General features: G+C 37.9%; 1 protein-coding gene across 1 annotated transcript in view; it reads right to left on the bottom strand.

Moving 5' to 3' along the window:
* ptk7b (protein tyrosine kinase 7b) overlaps positions 1–20,966 on the bottom strand; it is a 139,753-nt gene that overhangs the window by 9,838 nt on the left and 108,949 nt on the right. Inside the window, exons 3-13 of the mRNA XM_022684636.2 lie at positions 14,215–14,317; positions 13,793–13,956; positions 11,733–11,880; positions 9,929–10,059; positions 8,850–9,116; positions 7,613–7,749; positions 6,984–7,119; positions 6,301–6,420; positions 5,601–5,750; positions 5,188–5,332; positions 4,744–4,871 (exon numbers count right to left, since the gene is read on the bottom strand). Coding sequence (XP_022540357.2) covers positions 4,744–4,871; positions 5,188–5,332; positions 5,601–5,750; positions 6,301–6,420; positions 6,984–7,119; positions 7,613–7,749; positions 8,850–9,116; positions 9,929–10,059; positions 11,733–11,880; positions 13,793–13,956; positions 14,215–14,317 — 1,629 coding nt within the window. The remainder of the gene's footprint in view (positions 1–4,743; positions 4,872–5,187; positions 5,333–5,600; positions 5,751–6,300; positions 6,421–6,983; positions 7,120–7,612; positions 7,750–8,849; positions 9,117–9,928; positions 10,060–11,732; positions 11,881–13,792; positions 13,957–14,214; positions 14,318–20,966) is intronic.

Raw genomic sequence — 20,966 nt, 5'->3', positions numbered from 1 at the left:
AGTACAGTACATGTATTTTATTGAGACTAAATGGTAACTTTTTAAGAGAAGAAATTATGAGTTAATACTTAAACTACAGCTTTCCCTGACTGCACATATTTTTCCTCGCTCCAGTCCAGTTCACATGTACCCACGTTTTAAATTAGCCTGCTGGCTGCTGAGCCATTTAGATTAATTAAAGTTGTTCACTTGATTTTTATTAAATAATTATTTATAGCAAATGTTTAATTATACTATTTATTTATTACAAAATAAATAGAATGGCTAGTTATTCAGGAATCCTACTCTTTTTTCTTTTAGAAAAACATTTTCCAGGAGTATTCCACGCATGGCTTCTGTACATCTATATGACATACATAAAATGAGTCAGGGCTGTGTGATATTGTAAAACAAAATTATATTCTTCTAATATATGAGTATAATTACGATTTTTAGTTCTTACATAACAACTTCATTTTTTTGTGAACAGACAGCATTTAAAGTGATATACAAGGTATCGTTTACTTTACATTTAATTAAAAATGGTTATTAAAGTAGGAATAATTTTATTAATCTTCCAGTCCTAAAATGAGTCTATTAAAATCTTCCAAGTATAAAAAAAATATATCTGTAGCTTAAATATGCAATCTCAGTGGCTCAATAACTTAATCTTTATAGAGTCTCATTTATTTCCAAGACATTTTTAGTAATTCTGAAAAGGGATTATTTAATTAATTACATTTATATTTAAGTTACATTCTCGCTCATATCCCCTCTCTCCATATATTTGCTGAAGCACAATTGTTATTTTAATGGTAAGTTTAGCATACATAATTGCAATGAGATTATCAGTGAGAGGTAATTAATATTCACAATAATTAATTTCACACTGCTTTGGTTATTCCTGGACCTGGCTGTGCCTTCCAGGGTTTAATGCTGAAACTTGAAGCATTGATTAAAAAAACATTGAACATTCCAGTATTCTAAAACTTTTTTGTTACATTAAAGAGTTCAGCAGTGGTTAATGTAACCTCTGAAATATTCACAATCAAAGGCATTGATGGGAATCCTTATCTACACAGGACAGGTCAGTCAGTGTCACTACAAACAGAACAGACCACAGCAGCACTCAGCCCACAAACTCCACACTCTCCTGACAGTGGTGATGCATTCTTAACTAAAGCTTAGCTTCATCAAAAGATGAGTCTGGGACATTAATGCAATATGAGGAAATATTTCTGAAAAATCTGAAAGAATTGTAAACACTGTTCCAAATACACTGCTTACTAGGGCTGTGACGATAATTTTATTACCGCAATACCGCGGTTATGGGACGTCACCGCGGTGATGAGCTCATTACCGTCATTACCGCATTTTTTTATGGCTGTCAAATCTGATTGACTGCGTTTTGAGCGGTAGTAAAATGCTCCATATAAGCACAACTGTGGTGAATTCAGTATTAATATGTCAAGTGTAAGTCCTACACTATAGGGCTGTGCAATATATCAAATATATTTTGATCGCGATAGATATTGGTGCACTGGCGCGGCAGCGAATGGGTTAAGCAAAACGCGGTGCGTGGTACTCATTGAGGTCAGAACAGCTCTGGAGTCTCCTGCTCACTTCGTCTCCATTGAGGCTGCTGAAGAGAGTGAAGATTAGCAGCACTAATATTGGCTCGGAAATGGAAGCTACAGGGCAGGCTCAGTAAGTTGAGAAAAAAGGAAGAAAAAGACTCAGAACAGAAGAGAATCATCTGCAAGATTTGCCGGAAAGTGGTGTCTGCACCTCTCGCCAACACATCAAACTAATTCACCCACCTCAAGGTTAACCATAGAGCCATGTAAGGTGTTCCGTGGTCACATTTTGAGAAAGTAAAATATATTAATTCATTGTCTGGCTGCTGGCTGTTCTGCGTGAGCACCGCGGAGAACGCGCGGCATTGCGCCTCAGTCTTGGTAAAAATAGTAAGGTTGGTTGAAGTGTAGTTCAAACAGCAAAGCAATGATATAAAACTATAACCACCATCTTTACTGAAATGTTGTTATCTGACCAAGTCTGAGGTAAAATGCGCTGCGCCTTGTCTCTTTCACAGCACGCGGAACTGAGTTCAGAACCGCTACAAATATAACCATATGAAACTCAGTTCAGATAAATAAACTTCAGATGAGTAAGGACACGTAAAGTGAAACAAAAATGGTCAAAGATAAAGGACAGGTTTCTATTATTTTAAAATGGAACTAATGTCTTTTTTTTGGTCGGTTGTCTCTTGCGAGCCGATTTCTTAACGTCACGACATTTTAATCAACATATTATATGACGCGGGTCCCGTCAGGATATCTTGCGGCACAGACAGAACTGAATTGTTATTGGCGGGAACAGGAGTTTAATCAATCCAGAGGATGTGGGAGCACATTAATAAATAGTTAAGAAAATTGTAATAATCACACAGTGATTCTCATGCACGCAACAAAAAAAACCCTAAGCACAAAAAAGGAGCGGAGAATGGACCGACACGCACACACACACACCGATTTTTTTTTTTTGTAATGTGGTAAGAAACGTGACCGCACTATTCAGCGCGGTTTTAATAAATATTTTTTTTAATTTTAAGCACTAAATGTAATTTATTAAATTTATTTAGGACCGCGGGGCAGGCGCGGCAAAACTGTGTATGTGGCGGGCTGATGCGGGATTAAAAGAAGGATTTTTTTTGCGGAACGGTAACGGGACAAAAAAGAAATGATGTCTGAATTAATTTCCTCCAATCGAATATAATTTAACATGGTTTAAGAATATAAAATAATTTATAAACAAACGAAATATTTAATATTGAGCTAATAGCCCAAGTGCAAAAATACAAAATCTGTAATACTCTGCACTGCACAATTCAAACGAAATAGCCGTAACGCAGCTGCGCTCCTGCCCTGCGATGCAGCCGAAGCCTGGTGTGAGGCAGCAGAAATTCTGGGGTGAAAACTACATAACTACACAACATAAGGAGACATAATGCACTCCAAATATTCAGGAGGGAAGTGAAATAAATGATACTGTACAGATATAATCTGTATCTAGTAGATATTTAATGAGAAATAAGAAGAGTGTGAATAAAAAAAAAAACAGACGCCTATCACAGACTTCTTGAGCCTTGAGCCCGAACGGCCCGAGGAAAGGGGTGAGAAATATATTTTTTTCGGGGCCGGGGGTCTCGCGGTTAACCGCAATATCGCGGTTATAAAAAATCAATACCGCCCCAGCCCTACTGCTTACTAAACTATGTATAAAAAGCCAGATTTAATAACAGTTGTGAAGTCACGAAAACTGTGAACTTGCATATTTCAAACCAGAACAGATCATTTGGATGCAAAAACATTTGCAAAATCTTATTAAATAAAGATAATATTGACATAAAAACTTCACAGTCCTCACAAAACAAATCAAATACATAAAAACTGTCATATTTCTGCAATTCCTACATATTCCACATTCTACATATTCCAGGTTAATGCACTGAGGTTGTGTGGTTTCTTCAGAGGCTCAGTAAGTATATAGTGTCAGTTTTATTCAGTCATAAGAGAATATAGAAAATTTTAAACACATCGGATGGCTCTCTCTTCTGCTAAAGCTGTTGTAATAATACTAAATTGACTGGCCATTTATAAGTACAAGCTAAAAGCATGTCTAGGTTTAAGTGAACCATTACTTCTGGTGCATTCAGCCTTGTTACCAATGATTACTTTACTGACTCTCTTTGATATCATTTGAATAGGATAAGTCACCTGAGCATGCAGACAAGCCTCATCTCACCTGGTACATAATCTGCTGTAATAAAATATTTTTCATAAATGCTGTTAGAAATGATCAAAGTCTTTGCTAATAAACACCTCCAGACAGGCTCACACAGACCCCCTCCTCTGTGCTCCAGAGTGATTGGAGTCCTGTGATATGAAGAAAGCCTCAAATTGCTTTTAAGAGTTAGAAGGTCACATGATCGCGCAGGATCATAGCTCTGTGTTTAATTTAGTTTGTTGAATTAAGCCTGATTGAGTTAAAGTCACTTGAATGAGACAGAAATAACATCACATCCAGAGGAGAGATTTGCAGGAGATGAGTGAAGCAGGGTGAGTTGAAAGAGACAGGGGGGCTTTTGTTTAAGGGTTTGTAAGAGGTCTGAGGTGTGTGTCCTCAATTGAGAGGAGAGAACTATTTGATGGACTTAAAACCACTTTCTGATTAAAACTGTCTCTCCACACTACTTTTAAACAGAGCCATCCTTGGTTAAAGGTCTCCTTCTGCTAAAATCCACTTTTTATTTTTCTTTGTGGAATACAATAGGTCTCTATGAGTTGTATATGATGCTGCACATGAAACTCTTCCGCAACCTCAATTGTCTGCAGTAGCTAGTAAAAGAAAATACTCAGAAAATCACTGCACTGAATCACCAAGTCTGAGGTAGTTTAGTAGCGTTAGTTTATCTGAAAAAAACTTTATCAATGCTGTAGGTAGGGAGAGTGGCCGCGGGGGCACTTGCCTGTCTTTTTTAACAGACACTAATCCAGTGAACTAAATAAAGCAGGGCTATACAGAAACACCAGAGTACTTTTTTTCACAAAAACATCTCTCATGGCATTCATTCATATTAGAGACCACAACTAGACATTTTAAAGCGAATGAAAATGGAATGAGACCCTTAAGAAATAAAATGAATTAAACATGACATAACTGAATTGTAAAGTGTGTGTGTGTAACTTATGCATAACTTACCCACAACATAGAGTTGTGCCACTCGATCTCTAATGCTGCAGATGTTGCCAGCGACACAAGTGTACTTTCCTGTGTCATCAGTAGTGACATCAGTGATGACCAGAGAACCATTAGGCATCTTTTGGAACCTGAGAAAGAGAGTGAAAAAATGAAATAGAAACAGAGAAAGAAAGGAGAGATCAAAAGAGAGATATAGGTAGAGAAAGAGAGCAGTAAGAGCAAGAGCGATTAGAGAAACAGAAATAAAATAGAAGTGAGTTAGAAAAAAAGATTTAGAGATAGGGGAGCAAAGAGCGTAAAATGCAAAGGAAGACAGAGAGAGAAAGAGAGGGAAAGAGTAAGCAAGCAATAGATAAGAGACAGAGAGAATCAATTAAATAAGGTCAAGAAGGGAAACATACATAATAATTAAAAAATAAATGAATAAATAAGTGTGAGACAGACCTGCCAGAGCTGAGAGAGAGAACCTTGTCTTTGACCATCCACTGGATGAAGGGCTGGGGGTCTCCTGTAGCCTGGCAGTGCAGCATGGCTGTGTGTCCCTGGTACACTGTGGTGTATTCTGGCTCCAGTTTAAACTCTATATAGACTGATGAAAAAAAGGGTTAGTAATATTATTAATAATAAATCAAAAAAAAAAATCTGCAGCACAGACAATCAATCTAAACATGCCTGTGTCACATAAGTGTAACGGGTGTGTATTTGCAACACAGCACACATAAATTAACTCATCAATACTCTGGTGTAGAATAAAATGACATGAAGGGACATGAAAGGACAACTCTATTTTGGAAAGAAGCATCTTTACGAACACACAAACACTCACACACTCACACACAAACACAGCATAAACTCACCTCCTACAGTGAGGGAGATGTAGGCTCGGATTTCTCCCTGCAGGCTGTTGCTGGCCACACACGTGTAATTCCCTGCATCACTCCTCATCACCTTCTGAAAGTGTAGAGCCCCATTCACCTGCTCCACATGAGAGCCTACAGCACTGCCATCTACAGAATACAGAGGGAGGGAGAGAGAAGGAGAGAGGAGAGATTAAGGCACAGAAAGAGGAAGAGATGAATAGAGCAGGATTACACAACTTTCATTTCCAACCAGGCATGTTCCCAATATGAACTTGCTACTCTAAATGCATGACAGTGTAGCTTTTGCTGCCAGATACAGCCAAGTGGATTTTTAGCTTTTTTTTATCATTTTATAAAAAATAAAAATAAAAAAATCTATTTTCTCCCTATTTTTTTTTTCTCCGTTAGTAACGCCGTTGATTTCAACGTCTTTATTCCCATCACTGATCAGTTCACAGACAGCTTGTGCTGCTGGACATCACCCTTTGGAGTGATGTGGGGAGAGAGCTTCATCAGAGAAAGAGAGAGAGAGCAAGGCCAATTGTGCTCTCACAGGGCTCTGGCAGCTGATGGCAAGCTACATGAATAGGATTCGAATCGGAGATCTCCTGATCAGAGTGGCAGCACTTAACCTGCTGGATCACTCGGAGCCCCCCCCCCGCATTTTCAGCTTACAACACAAGCCTGCATCTCTCACCTGCTCTAGTCCAGCGTATAGTGGGCGTCTCTCGGCCTGTAGCAGAACACTGGACACTGGCCTCACTGTCCAGCTGCAGACACTGAGACGGCTGTGGAGTCGGGGTGAACTTCAGTTTCTCTAAAACACACAGAGAATATTTTAACCACATGTACACAAATGTAAACTCCAACTAAGTCCAAGTAATATATCAACATTTTCACAAAAAGTGTCCAATACAAATGTTTTAAAAAGACCTAGACTTCTACACTGATTTCCACTGAACGTTAATAAGAGTTGTCGTTCAGTTTTAAAGCTGAGAATATACTTATTCAAAAACACTCATTACATCTATACACTCTAGAGTATTTAATACAATCCGTTCACTCAAGAAGATAAAAGCAGAACAAGTCATGAGATTCATTAATATTTCCCTGTTTTATCTCTGCACAGTCACTGCTGATACAGCATGATACAAAAACTTCTGATACCTTTTTTTGTTTTGTTGATACTGTCTTCTTTCTCTAACTGGATGTTTCTATTGGTGTGATTGTATTATTTGTTACATTATTAACCTTTCTTTGTCAAACCATTTGTATGTTTTGTTTGGGAAAAAAAGCTGGTGAATCATGAAAAATGGTCAATGGTCAATCATAAAAAAAATTCTGATACACACTGAATCATTTAACGGTGAAGAAACTCACCCAGTACAGTGACCCTGGCCTGTGCAGTAAGTTGACCTCCTACAGCCCTGCAATGGCAGCGATAGATCACTCCATCATACACCTCCACACTGTTTATCCTCAAAGTGCCATTAGGAAACACCTTAAACCGTGTGTCCTGTAGAGAGATCAAAAATATTATAATTAATAGTAATAAAAAAAAAACAGACAATTGCCCTTAAGACAGTTGGGTACTACAATACTTACTACCCATGTAAAAACCTTTATTAAAGGAGCACTATGGAATTTTTAGCCATTATTTAGCCATTTCCCCCTCTTTCTGCTGCTCCAACCAGCTGCAGGCTCTGACTAATCTGTTAAAGATCTCTGCCAAGCAGCTATTTTACTGTTCAAAATGATAGATTTATCACCTTTACAATTGTTTGGTTATATTTAAGCAACATTACACATAACACACGCCCAGTACAAAGTGATATATACAAAATGCTCAATGCAAATTTCACTAGTGACAATTGGTGAGCGTTTTAAACTGAAAACCTATGCTCTAATAATTTCCAATACTGAAATTGGACAGATACATTGAAATCAATGAGACACTATTAATTTATGCCTAATCTGACAAAAAATATGAGCCTGAAGATGACCCTGACCTCCTCATTGATCTCCTGAACGTTGCGGAACCATGTGACCTTGGCAGGGGGTGTGGACTGGACGTGGCAGTGCAGGTAGCCAGGCTGTCCCTCCTCCATGGCGGTGTCATGGGGCCTAGTGGCCCACTCTGGGGGACCTGAAGGACAGGAAGTGAAGAAACATAAAATAACAATAATAGGTAACAAAATAGATTGAGCTTGTTGTTATTTGATGATTTTAATGAGGTACAAATTTCACTAATGTTTCTTTAGAGGGTGACTATTGTAGATTATTGCTGTGGTTAGTCATCAATATAATTGATTATGTAAAAGAAAGGGGCTCATTAATGGTCTGTAATCATCATATTATATTCATGGTCACAGAGAGATTACAATACACAAGATAAATGCATGTAGGCTTCTATTCACTTGTTGCACCATGAAAGAAAAACGTTATTATTCAATGATTTATTTTTAGAATAAATTTTTGACAGGCTACAGTACAGTGTTGCTAGCTAGCTGACTTACTCAAAGTCAGCTTTGGGATTTGAACTCATGATCTGGTGATTGTGGAATAGTTAGATAGTTAAGCAGGGTTTAACACCAGGGCAGCTTATATATATGCCATTTTCCTGGTAGAATCTGTTGTATTGGATATGATGATGGGAGGTCAGATGTTTCAGCTTTAATTTGGGTGAAGAACTCTGGAAAAAATTAAGAGACCACTTCAGTTTCTGAATTATTGTCTCGGATTTTGCTATTTATAGGTATATTTTCAGTAAAATGAACATTGTTGTTTTATTCTATAAACTACAAAAAAACATTTCTCCCAAATTCCAAATAAAAACATTTTCATTTAGAGCATTTTTTTTGCTGAAAATGAGAAATGGCTGAAATAAAAAAAAATAAGCAGAGTTTTCAGACCTCAAATAATGCAAAGAAAACAAGTTCATATTCATAAAGTTTTAAGAGTTCCCCGGGTTTTTAATCACAGTTTGGCATGTTCTCCTCCACCAGTCTTACACACTGCTTTTGAATAACTTTATGCCACTACTGGTGCAAAAATTCAAGCAGTTCAGCTTGGTTTAATGACTTGTGATCATCCATCTTCCTCTTAATTATATTCCAGAGGTTTTCAATTTGGTAAAATTAAAGAAACTCCTCATTTTTAAGTGTTCTCTTTTTTCTAGAGCTGTATTTAGAGTCTGGGACTTTGGCTTATGTCAGCATTACAGCAGATTTATAGCTCTGTACTCACCTGTCACTATCACGTTGACCTCCTGCCGTCTCATCCCCGCCTTGTTTTGGGCCACACAGATGTATGTGCCGGAGTCTCCACCCTCAGTGGGGCTGAAGATGAGGTTCAAACCTTCGTGGTAGACACGGCCCTCAGAAGGCACTCTCTGACCTGCTCGCTCCCACCACACCTCTGGCTCAGGATGGCCCTGGGGGGCTTCACATGTTATCTTCTCCAAAAGGTTTGTAGAGAAAAACTTGGACATCCTGCCTCCCATTTCCCCTATCTCTGTAGCAGGAGAAGAAGAAGAAGACAAGAAAGAAAAAATAAAAATAGTGAGGCAAAGTGAGCAGACTCAGCGACACAGGGATGACGAAGAGCATGTGACAGCATTTTAATCCACCAGATCAGATTCACACACAATGCTTGGGGAGATTTAAAGGGGATTGGGTAAATTGTAAAATTGGGTAAAGTGCAGTTTAAATGGTTGAGAGAGGGCAGCCACTACAGACTTCCCATGAAGTGCTCATCTCACAGCTCTCATCTGCCTGTTAGCTACAGGCTTGCTGCTCCAACAGAGATTCAGGGACCACTTAGAATGAATAAATGCAGCAGAGCTCTGTTAATAGGGAGCAGTGTGTGTACAGACTGTAAAAAATCTGATTGATTTTGGCAGGATTATTTTCATAAAATACTCCTGCTAATGCCCAATAAGCAACATCTGCAGAACACGGTCAATTACCACAGACCTTAATTGTGAAGCACTTCCCTGTACGTAGTAAAAGAACAAATAAGACATTAATAATAATTTATATTTATGACAAAACTGTACAGACAGAAGCTAAACTTAATGCATATTGATTTCTACTGCACCTGTATTTCAAGTAAGCTTAAAAATAAAGTAAACACAGTATATTTTCTTAGTACACCTGTTGACTTTTAACAGCAGGTAGAACTGAGGTTGAAAAAAAACCCAGAAATATTCCTTTAAAGCAAAATCTTGCTTTAAAAAAGTATCAAAAGAGAAAATCAGCAGAAGTGTATATATGCATGCATATATGAATAAGTGAGTGTGTGCATCAGTGTATTTACTCTCTTACCCGCTATGTGCAGAGAGGCTCCTGCATCCACCTGCTTATCTTCTCCATAGTGGGCCACGCACCTGTACCGGCCTGTGCTCCGATTCTTCACCTGGATAATCCTCAGAGTGCCGTTATTATACACTATCACCCTGTAAACACAAACACACACACACAAGCAAAATGCACTCTTATTATTCTCTTTACAATTTAATTAGCTATGTGACAGAATGCACTCAACAAATTATACAACATTGAGAAAGAATGACAATAAGAAAAATGGTTAAAAAAGCAAGACATTGAGAGGAAAAAAAAGAAAAAGTTGGAAAAAAATATAAATAATTAAATAAAATAAATAAAGTAATTAAGACAGCAGGAAGGTTAGTAAGAAAGGAAATTAAAGAAACCTTAAATAAAAGAAAGGAAGAAAAAATAAAACTGCAGATAGAAAAAAGTGGTTCACAAAGAAATTTAGAAAGAAATATTTCTACAATGGCAAATTAATCAAAGACAGATTCGGAAACAAGGTTAGAATGACAATGAAAAAAATAAATAAGAGTTCAAAGCTCAAAAATGATTTACATCACGTAATCTAGGGTAAGATAAGGCCGTAGCAGTTCAAAAGATTACAGATAAGGCAAAAAAAGAAAGGAAGAAAGAAAATAGACTGAGAAAAAACAGCAGAGAAATATGGAGAACCCTCACTGAGGAACATATTCAGGATTCCTGTCTACTGCTGGGCCTTGTATTGAGAGCAGAGCTTCTACACACACTACCTGTGTGATAACACCTTCACTTATTCCTTAATCCTCTCGGCTCCGAGCAACCTCCAAACCCCCCTGCACAACTATGCAGCTGCAGCTCCAAAAGCAACAGAAAAATCTGAATCAAATTATACTAATACATTCCCTCGTGAGCTGCCCTGCACCCTGCCTTTGAAGCGCAGTGAGCGGAAAGAGTCAGGAACAGCCAGACCATCCAGGAACTAAAGCAACACAACACACACACACGCACACACCACCACTTCATATAACACTTAAGAGGTTCCATTAAGAGTACGGCACCTAACTGCTACTGAAACTGCTACTGTAGCCTCACACCATCCTCTCAGAAATCACCTACTGACCGAGCAGAAGAAGGAAGAGAGACGAAAAAATAAAAGAGTAAAGGAGGAGATAAGAGAAAATAAGAGATAGGACAGGATGAGTAAATTAAGAAACAAAAAAGAAATAGTAAGAGATGAGGAAAAAAAAGAGGAGAGCAGTACAGAAAAGAAAAAGTGTAGAGAAAAGATGATGAGTAGCTAAGAGAGAGAAAAAAGAAGAGAAAATAGGTGACCTGAGAAGAGAAGAAAAGAGAAGAGAGAGGAGAGGAAAAAGAAGAGAAGACAAGAAAAGAAAAGAGAAGAGAAAAGAAGAGAGGAGAAGAGAGGAGAAGAGAAGAGAAGAGAGAGGAAAGAGAAGAGAAGAGAAGAGAAGAGAGAGAAGAGAAGACAAGAAAAGAAAAGAGAAGAGAAAAGAAGAGAGGAGAGGAGAAGAGAAAAGAGAAGAGAAGAGAAAAAAGAGAAGAGAGGAGAGGAGAAGAGAAAAGAGAAGAGAAGAGAAAAGAAGAGAGGAGAGGAGAAGAGAGGAGAAGAGAGGAGAAGAGAATAGAGAGGAAAGAGAAGAGAAGAGAAGAAAGGAGAGAGAAGAGAAGACAAGACAAGACAAGAAAAGAAAAGAAAAGAGAAGAGAAAAGAAGAGAAGAGAGGAGAGGAGAAGAGAAAAGAGAAGAGAAGAGAAAAAAGAGAAGATAGGAGAGGAGAGGAGAGGAGAGGAGGGCTGACCGTGTTTTGTTAATCACAGGTTCGTCCTCATGGAGCCACTGTATGACAGGTGGAGGTTTGGCCGAGAATTGGCAGTGGAACACAGCCTCTTCATTTCTCAACACCACCTGATCCTCTGGAGCCACAACCAGCCGAGGAATCGTCTTATCTGAAAGAAAGAGAATAAGAGAGAGAGAGAGAGAGAGAGAGAGAGAGAGAGAAAGAGAGAGACAACATAAAAAAGAGAGGAAAAATGAACAGTGTTGGCTTTTAGATGATACTGATACTGTTGAAATAATATGTAAAACCGATATCAATACACCCATCCATTACTTTACATAAAACATACAACTTGTTTTGACACACACACACTTTGCATTATTAAAGGTTGCTGATAGATAGGAGTTGTCAATCAGTCGGGCCAACACTGGACACACTGGATCATCGCTCACATTCACCTGAGCAAAACCAGGTCACAGCACAGAGCTGCAATACACACACTAAAGCTCAGAGCAACATACACACAACCCCTCCTCTCCCCTCCCTCCCTCCACACACACACCTGAACACAGTGTGTATAAGGTCCTGAGGATGTTTGCATTACTGTAATGTAAAGGAATGTCTGCTGCTGCCAACTCTGCACAAAGAGAGCCCACATAAACCAGCTGTTTACCTTCATCACGCTCTTTTCTTTACTCCACGCTCTCTGCTTCTCCCTTTCTCTGTCTACAGCTTCCTGTGTTTCCCCGAGCCCAAACTCTGGCCTCCACTCTCCAGCTGCAGGTGTGTGAGTGTCTGTGTGTGGAGTGTGCAGGTATAGAATGCTGCAGCATCACTGTTTACTTTCTGCTGAACTGCACCACAAAGAGAACCTGCTACAGCTATCGGCATATTAACACACTTTACACACACAGCATATTAGAAAGGTAAAGAGTGCACCTCGAGCATGACACATGTTTGATTTACTCTGTCTGGCTCTTTCTGTCTGTGATCTCACTGAAGTTAAACTTGCTGGTTCAGTACTGAGAACCATCAGCAAGTTATCACATAACTCAACACACTGCAGAGATGAGAAGCTATGAGGAGCATAGAAATACATCAATACGTTGCAAAGCACTGATCTCAAAGCAGCAGATGCAGCAGATCAACTTTTCCTGTGACCTTGCTGAAGTACTGTTCTGTTAACCTCACCATTTCTCATTTCTAACCATTGTAGTTAGAAACTACAGAAATAGTCAAAAATCTGTTAGAAAGAATGGATTTCTTTTTAATCGTAAAGAACTGATTTCCATCAAGACACACCCTGCTTATCATTTTTAATAATAATAATAATAATTACTATTATAGCATTTGTAATTGCTTTGTTAACAGAGAGGGCAGTCAGTAAATGATTTTATTACAATTTTTAAGTATATTGTTAAATTGAATATATCATTAATACACTTGGTGGCAGTTTGTGTTCCAAACTGTTCAGAATTTACTAAATTATTATTTACTGCTGCCTAATTTTCTCCAGAAACATAGCTAGCAAAGTGTGAAGTGTGAAGTATTAAAATAAACACTCAACACTGACTTATTCCAAAACAGTTATGTTTATCCTGCTGTCCAGGGATGACTTTCTTTCTAGATTTTGGAGCATTGCTGTAAGGATTTAAATAAATTCAGTGACAAGAACAATAGTGAGATGAATGGACACCAATCCATCTCTTCCCAAATTACCAACTCGCCCCAAAAATACTGTATGTGTGTATGAAGTATCATCATACCAGAGATCACAGATCATCTGTTTCACAGCTCAAAGCTGGAGGCTTTATACCACTCTATCCACACCTTAGGCATGGTAGGCAAAACTTTTCTATTGGAACCAGACGAACTCTGTGCACAACTGTGTCCGGAACTGGTGCAATTAAAAAAAAAGTAAAAGTAAATGCTTTCATTAGAAGCTAAATCCACAAACAACACCATCCATAATCATCATACAGTCCCCTGAAAAACAGATAAACTCACATGCACACAAAAACCTGCACACCCCCAAATACACACACACATGCACACAGAAACAAACACAGACACCAGCCTACCTATAATGCTGAGGGTAAGGTTGGTGTTGCTGCAGATCTGAAGTGCTCCGTTGCGAGCGCAGCAGCTGTAAGTGCCCGAGTCTCCAGGGACTGGATTCTTCAGAGTTAAGGTTTTCTCTTTACCGCTCAGCGCCGTTCCATCTTTATACCACTTACTGTTCGGCCTGCAGGAGATTCAGTGCGGTTTTAACTTAACACCCCACAAAGCACATTCATTAAAACCTTTTTACAGTTAATAACACTTAATACTGAAATACTGAAATAAGCTTATTACCAAAAACTTCTATTTTAGCAAAATGTTCATACTAGTTACTGAATAAAACATCAGCTGCAGTTTGATATGTTTTAATGTTAAACCGTAAACAGGATTTAAGACTGTGAAACATATGTAATAAAGATAAAAATATGTATTATCTGCTCACCTTGGGTGTCCATCTATCTGGCACTGTAAAACGATTTGTTCAGCACCATCTATCTCCTGTATGGAGGCGGGTTCCTTCAGAGTGACCGGCCCACTTTCCAGCCCTGAGGAGAGAGAGAGAGAGAGAATTATAAAGACAATCTTGTCACACTCTAAAATATAAATTAACCTGCCAGAAAGGGCTTATGGGAATGCTCCAGTAAGAGTCTCAGAGCAGGAGGAACAAAGCAGAGACAGAGTTTACAAAGATGACAGGAGATCCCAACTGAACACAGCCTCAGAGACAGCAGCAGAAATGAAAAGACTAGATAAAGAATATCATAGATCATTTTCTTAAAATATAGGTCTTGACCCAATTTGGCTTACAGACATGTTTTTTTAGCCTGGTGATAAATGCATTTTGTACAACTACATCTCCTAAAAAGTTTAACATTTTTCAGTGTGTTTCTGTATCTTTTCTTGTCTTCCCAAAGATGGGAGAAGACAAAAAATCAACAGCATTTGCTTCTTTTATTGAAGCAAAAATAAATGTTCATATGTTCAATTGATAACTGTAAATACATATACTGTCTGGCCAAAAATCGGTCATTACTTGGATTTAACTAAGCAAATAAGCAAGAACCTCTCATTGGATAATTACTGCATGGGTGATTATGTTTCTGCTGGCATAAAGTTATTTAACCCTAAATGATGCAGTGAGTAGCTTCTCATTTATTAAACAACTGTGTGGATTGGCCACCAGAGTCCAGACCTGAACACCATTGAGAATCTTTGAGATGTGCTAGAAATGACTATGGGCCGTGTTCCAAATCGCTGATCATCAATAGCTGAAAGATCCTAATGCCAAAATAAATGCAACTCTGGGCAGAAATTAATGTTGTGACTTTGCAGATGCTTGTGGAAATGATGCCACAGTGAATGTGTGCCGTGATGAAAACTAAAGGTCCTTTTTACACCTGTAGTGTAAAAATGTGGTTTCTATAATCCGAATCAGTTGATGAGTTTGTTTACTTGGAGCGTTTCTCCCTCGGTTTGGTTTGGTTTCACACAGGCATAAACCTAAACGCACCAAAATGCGCCCCAATAAACCATGTGAACACATTGTCTCCTCTGATTGGTCAAAGCTGTCTGCTGCGGGAGCAAAAGAGTAAATATAGTGAGAAGATTCTGTGTTCCAGCATGTATATCTGTGAAGTGTGAAGCTGCAAACACAGTGTTTTCCACTTCACAGATGTCCACGCTGCTGCTAGCAGTGAACGCTGCATGGAGGAGCAGCAGAGAGAGAGTTTGTTCATAGCATTATATCATCTGGCTAATATATCAGATTAAACTGAGCCTTATCACCAGTTTAGCTCAATTAAAAAGAAGCATATTTGATAGCTGAGATTACATTCTCACCACAAGCAAATTGCTCCAGAGTTCGTTTGGGACTGGACTGAGAAATCTGTGTGCTGGGCAGGGGCGGGGCAGATTACGGCGGGAATTGTGGGCAAACTTGGTAGCGTAATTAATTTTGTAAAAAAAATAATAATGCATTACTGATTTCAAATTAATCACGTACCTTAATGATTTATAAAATAGATTGAATTGAATATAAATCTTTACATTGATCTTAAGAAAACAGCATTTTAAAACCACTAAAGATAATTACTGCACATTGTGATTAGGGACAGTCTGATACCTACAACAGAACTGTGCATACAGCATCAGGTCAGGGTGCTGAAATGCTCAGACAAGTGTATGAGGATTGCGTGCAGAACTCTCACTCCCCCCACCTCCCCCCCGCTCTGCAGAACAGGGCTACAAGGCAGGGGGCATTACTGTGTGCATCTGTTTAGCCAGCCTTCGTGTTTGTTTGGCCTACATGTAATTGCATGAGTGTAGGCCATGAGCATGTATGCGTGTATGTGTGTGTGTGTGTGTGTGTCCTTGTGTCCTAGCTGGAGGGTTAGGTCCAGAGTGAGCACTTGAGATCCACTCTTGATGCCCCCTGGGCTGCAGAGTGAAGCAGCTTCTACAGCAATATGGCTTTATCACCATAAAATATGCAAAGAATGAACTACAGTGAAAATGGAAGGAGAGAGTGTGTGTGTGTGTGTGCGTGTGTGACAGAGAGAGAGAGAGAGAGAGAGAGAGAGAGAGAGAGAGTCAGTGTTTGTTCTCATTTTCATACATTTTTAGGTCAATTTAATTCAATTTAATGGCAAATATATTATTTATTTCTAAGATATACTACTGCAAAAAATGTTACCAAGTTAGATTTTGTATATTTTTTTAAACTTTCCAAGTACCTTACAAAGAATTTTATTTTGTATAAAATAATAATGTAACAAAATTAAAAATGTAACATAAATGCAATACAAGGAAAAATTTACAATAGAACTACAATGCAAAATATTTAGTGCATTTATTTAAAAGTGCAGACATGAACATAAATACAATACAACAAATAATACAATAAAACCCATTAAAGTCTCAAAGTAAATAGCTAAATAAATACAAAATACGCTGCTTTAAACAGAGAATGCATTATTATCATAATATGGACAACAATATTAATGCATATGCTACTATATGGCACACCCCTATTGAAAAAATATTTTGAATGTTATTTTTTTTATATTTAAGTAGAGTTTAAACATTAACTGGGTTAATCAGAGTGTGGATCTGCCACTACTGCAAAAAGAAATGGTGTGTGTATTTTATAATATAAAAAAAACAACTGAATATAAATTAATTAAAAAAGTAAAATAAAAAAAACATTGAATTTTTTAACCCTAATGTGTGTAAGTATTAAATGCATATGGAACATGTTAAAGCCCACATTGTGACATTACATAAAAAAAAAAAATAAAAATAAAAAAACGATATAAATGCTGCATGCTGTGTGTGTGTGTATAATAAAGAGCTGCAGGTCACAGGGGGCGCTAGAGTGAGGCCTGTCAGACTGCATTAACTCACAGGCAGGTCTGACCAGCCAGCCCCAAGGGATCTTGGGTAACTGCCCTGCCATGCACTCATCTGCTGAAGGAGGGATGCGGCTCTGCTGCTGCTGTTTGGAGCAGAGCCTGACAGGCCTCACACTAGAAATGCCCCCGTCGCCTTTCTTTCATTTCAAGAGTGTGATAAGAGTGTATGAGAATCCAAGTCATTAGGAGTGGTGAGACAGTGGGAGGAAAGATGCCTGTCTGTCCCCGGGTGGATTTATATTTGAGAGAGCGACCGAGCGAGAATGAGAGAGAGAGAGATTCAATTTCATCTTAAACTATAAACTCTTCTATATACGCACACATACAGTTCTTCCACATCTTCCACATGCAAATTAGATCCACCTCCACAGCTGTGGAGCTTCTGGGTCTGTGGTGTTTTTGCTCTTTTAGCTGAATCATCTGCCTTACAACAATAACGTCCCGTTTTCTCATTGCACCCTCATAACTCCTGCAAAACCTCATAACAGCCTGCCTCTCATCACTTCTGCAGTAATAACCAGCCTGCTCGCTGTCTTCAGATCAAATACCGACACACTGCTGCCTAAGGGTGTACAAAAATATTGATATATCAATTTATATATTGCAATATTTTGTTTCGCAAAATTGTATCGGTTTTCAAAAACTCAGTGTTGATGTTTAATATTAAGATTTTGTTTATATGTAAAGATTGGTTTTAGACAGTGATTCGTTTTGTGTTGTGTTTAAACCCCACCCGATTTACAGCTCCGGAAAAATTCTCTGAATCAATTTTTCTGATTTAACTATTTATAGGTATATGTTTGAGTAAAATAAATATTGTTGTTTTATTCTATAAACAACGGACAACATTTATTCTAAATTCCAAATAAAATATTGTTATTTGGAGCATTTATTTGCAGAAAATGAGAAATGGCTGAAACAGCAAAAAAGATGCAGAGCTTTTTCAAATAATGCAAAGAAAATAAGTTCATATTCATAAAGTTTTAAGAGTTCAGAAATCAATATTTGGCGGAATAACCCTGTGTTTTAATCATCTTGGAATGTTCTCCTCCACCAGTCTTACGCACTGCTTTTGGATAACTTTATGCCACTCCTGGTGCAAAATTTCAAGCAGTTCTGCTTGGTTTGATGGCTTGTGATCATCCATCTTCCTCTTGATTATATTCCAGAGGTTTTCAATGTGGTCAAATAGAAAAAAAAACTAATAATGTGGTGTACGTCAAATAACAATGTTTTGATTGCATTAAATGTAAACTTTTCTTTTTTTAAGATTTAATCATTATAAGTGTTTTTTATACTGTAAAGATTTAATCAAAAATTACATTTAAACAATCGCAATATATCACCTTGCAAACAGTATCTTATATACTGACTGTATCAAAATATAATTTTGCTTACTATATTTTGCAGTGTCAAAATGCTTTAGAATTAGGGGTGTGCCATATCATATCAAATCCTTCTTTTAAATATCTCAGTTAGCCATATCATACTGCATGCAATAATAAAATTCTAAATATTTTTTCTAATTCAGTGTTTTGTCATATCGCCAAAAGTATCGTTATCGTGAAAATATCATGAAATATCGTGATATTATTTCAGAGCCATTTCGTCCACCGCTATTTAGAATTGTATGAAAGGCTATGGAATTTTGCCATGAAATGTGAGAAGTTATTGCAATGCTAACAGACGCAATGCTAACAGACACAATGCTAACAAACGCGATGCTAACAGTGTTACAATGTTACCACACTCTTAATTTATGTGTTTATCGAAAAGCTCATATCGCAATAACAATAAAAATACAACCAATCATACAGACATAGTTGCTATGGTGATTAGTTTTACCTGTGATCTTGAACAGTTTAATCAAAGCGAGAGGTCGGTGGCAGTAGTGTGAATAAAAGGATCAGAGATGGAAGGTTGCTACAGATTGATATGACAACCTGTGCTGTGTAATTTAATTAGAAACTCGTGAACAATAGTGTCAGTGAATGAGGGGGCGCTGAATGGGGAAGACTACTAAAACGGGCACGCTTTTGTTCAGAGGAATGTCAGGGCTAACTGAGTGTGACAGAATCAGGGGAGAGAGCGAGAGAGCGAGGGTGAGGGAGAGAGAGAGAGAGAGCAAGGCTAAAGAGGGAGCTGAGAATGCATTATGAGTGATGCTGTCAGATTACTACAGATAAAGATGCTAGAGGATTATGCAAATGCAGCAGAGCATTGAAAGAGTAGGTTTTCTCTTTTAAAAAAAAGAAGAAAAAGTTCTTTCACTTGGGGAGGCTGGGTTTGGTAAGTAAGATGGAAATCACTTCATAGTGTAACTTTAGATTTTAACCCTTTCGTTTATAATACCCTTTTAATTCCATTTTTGCAGTTTTTCACTTTAAAAAAATATATAAATCCGACAGTTGTTCTAAATATTGTATCAAAATTCATTCTGAAACTTCTGTTAAAGATACAAGTTTTTTGTCTGAGAATAGGTAGAGTAACAAACACCAAAAATGCAGTGATGAGCTCAAATGTATTCAGTTTGGAGAGAGGTGACATATCAACAGCAATGGGTGTCTGTATTGGGACGTTATCTGCAGAGACTGTTGGCTAGAATGTCAGAGGTAAAAACTATCCAATCTGATATATTTTTAATCTATTTTGAAACAACACACACTCACAGTGCGACACCAGGATGAGCATAAGCGTCTAGCATCTATTTTTGGATGTTTATATCAAGTAAACAGCTTCAATTAAAAATGGGAAATCTTTAGTTTAACTATAGTAAAAATAATTATTTTATTTATATAGCGCCTTTCCTAAAAACAACTTTCCTCAAAGTGCTTAACAACACAGCCCTAGACAGAAGGTACAATGCAAAAAAAAAAAAAAACAAGCATGCAAACAAGCACATATATGTAACAGATAAAAAAGTATTAAAACAAATGGTAAGAAACATAAAATAAAGTAAGTTATACAAATAAGTAAAAATATATCAACAACAATAACCTTTCCTAAAAACAGGGGTTTAAAATAAAGGAGTAAAATAATTCAGGTTGTCTGCAGCACACATTTTTCCAGGGAGCTGATTCCACAAGCGTGTGGCAGCAGAGGAGAAAGCTCCGTTGCCCAGAGTCCACTGACTGGGTTTTGGTACCACAAATAAGCCAGTGCTCACTGAGCGCAGGCAGCAGGATGGCCAGTATGCAGTTAAAAGTTCTGAAAGATAAACCGCTGCAGTGTTGTGTAGAGCTAAAACAATATAGTGAATGAAAGGCCCAATAAAAAAACTGTTGCGTAACCAAACTGTAAAACTGTAAATGTACACCCCCAACGTGTACATAAACTCATTAGCAAAACCCTAGTCATAGCTATGGAAATGTCCATAAACACAAAGGTGACAAAATAATATGTTATGAGGACACAAAAAGGGATAGCAACATTGTCCAGTACGTTAGCGAGCTGTTGTAGATACTGCAGCCAGCTAATATAAGCAAAAAAACAGTGCCATTGCCTGTCCCAGCAACCCAGCAAACAAGTTACCATACATCAAAAAAATCATGCTGTGCTATTTTGTTTCATCATGCCATAAAACACAAGCACACGTCCAGTACAACAATAAATAGCTGGCTCTTCACTGAACTTCTCCAAAAAAATCCTATTATTATGTTTCTCATGTTTCTCACAGTTCTGCATATGCGTGGGTGTACAGATAAAACCCTCTCAGTGCAGAAAGGAGGAAAGAAAATCAGAAAAGGAGCCACAGAGAAAGTGAGAGAGTTTAAGTGATTGATAG

The sequence above is a fragment of the Astyanax mexicanus genome, chromosome 7 (genome assembly GCF_023375975.1).
Source record: "Astyanax mexicanus isolate ESR-SI-001 chromosome 7, AstMex3_surface, whole genome shotgun sequence".
Taxonomy (NCBI): domain Eukaryota; kingdom Metazoa; phylum Chordata; class Actinopteri; order Characiformes; family Acestrorhamphidae; genus Astyanax; species Astyanax mexicanus.
Note: the sequence above shows the minus strand (reverse complement) of the source record. Positions and strands in the feature narration are given on the sequence as shown.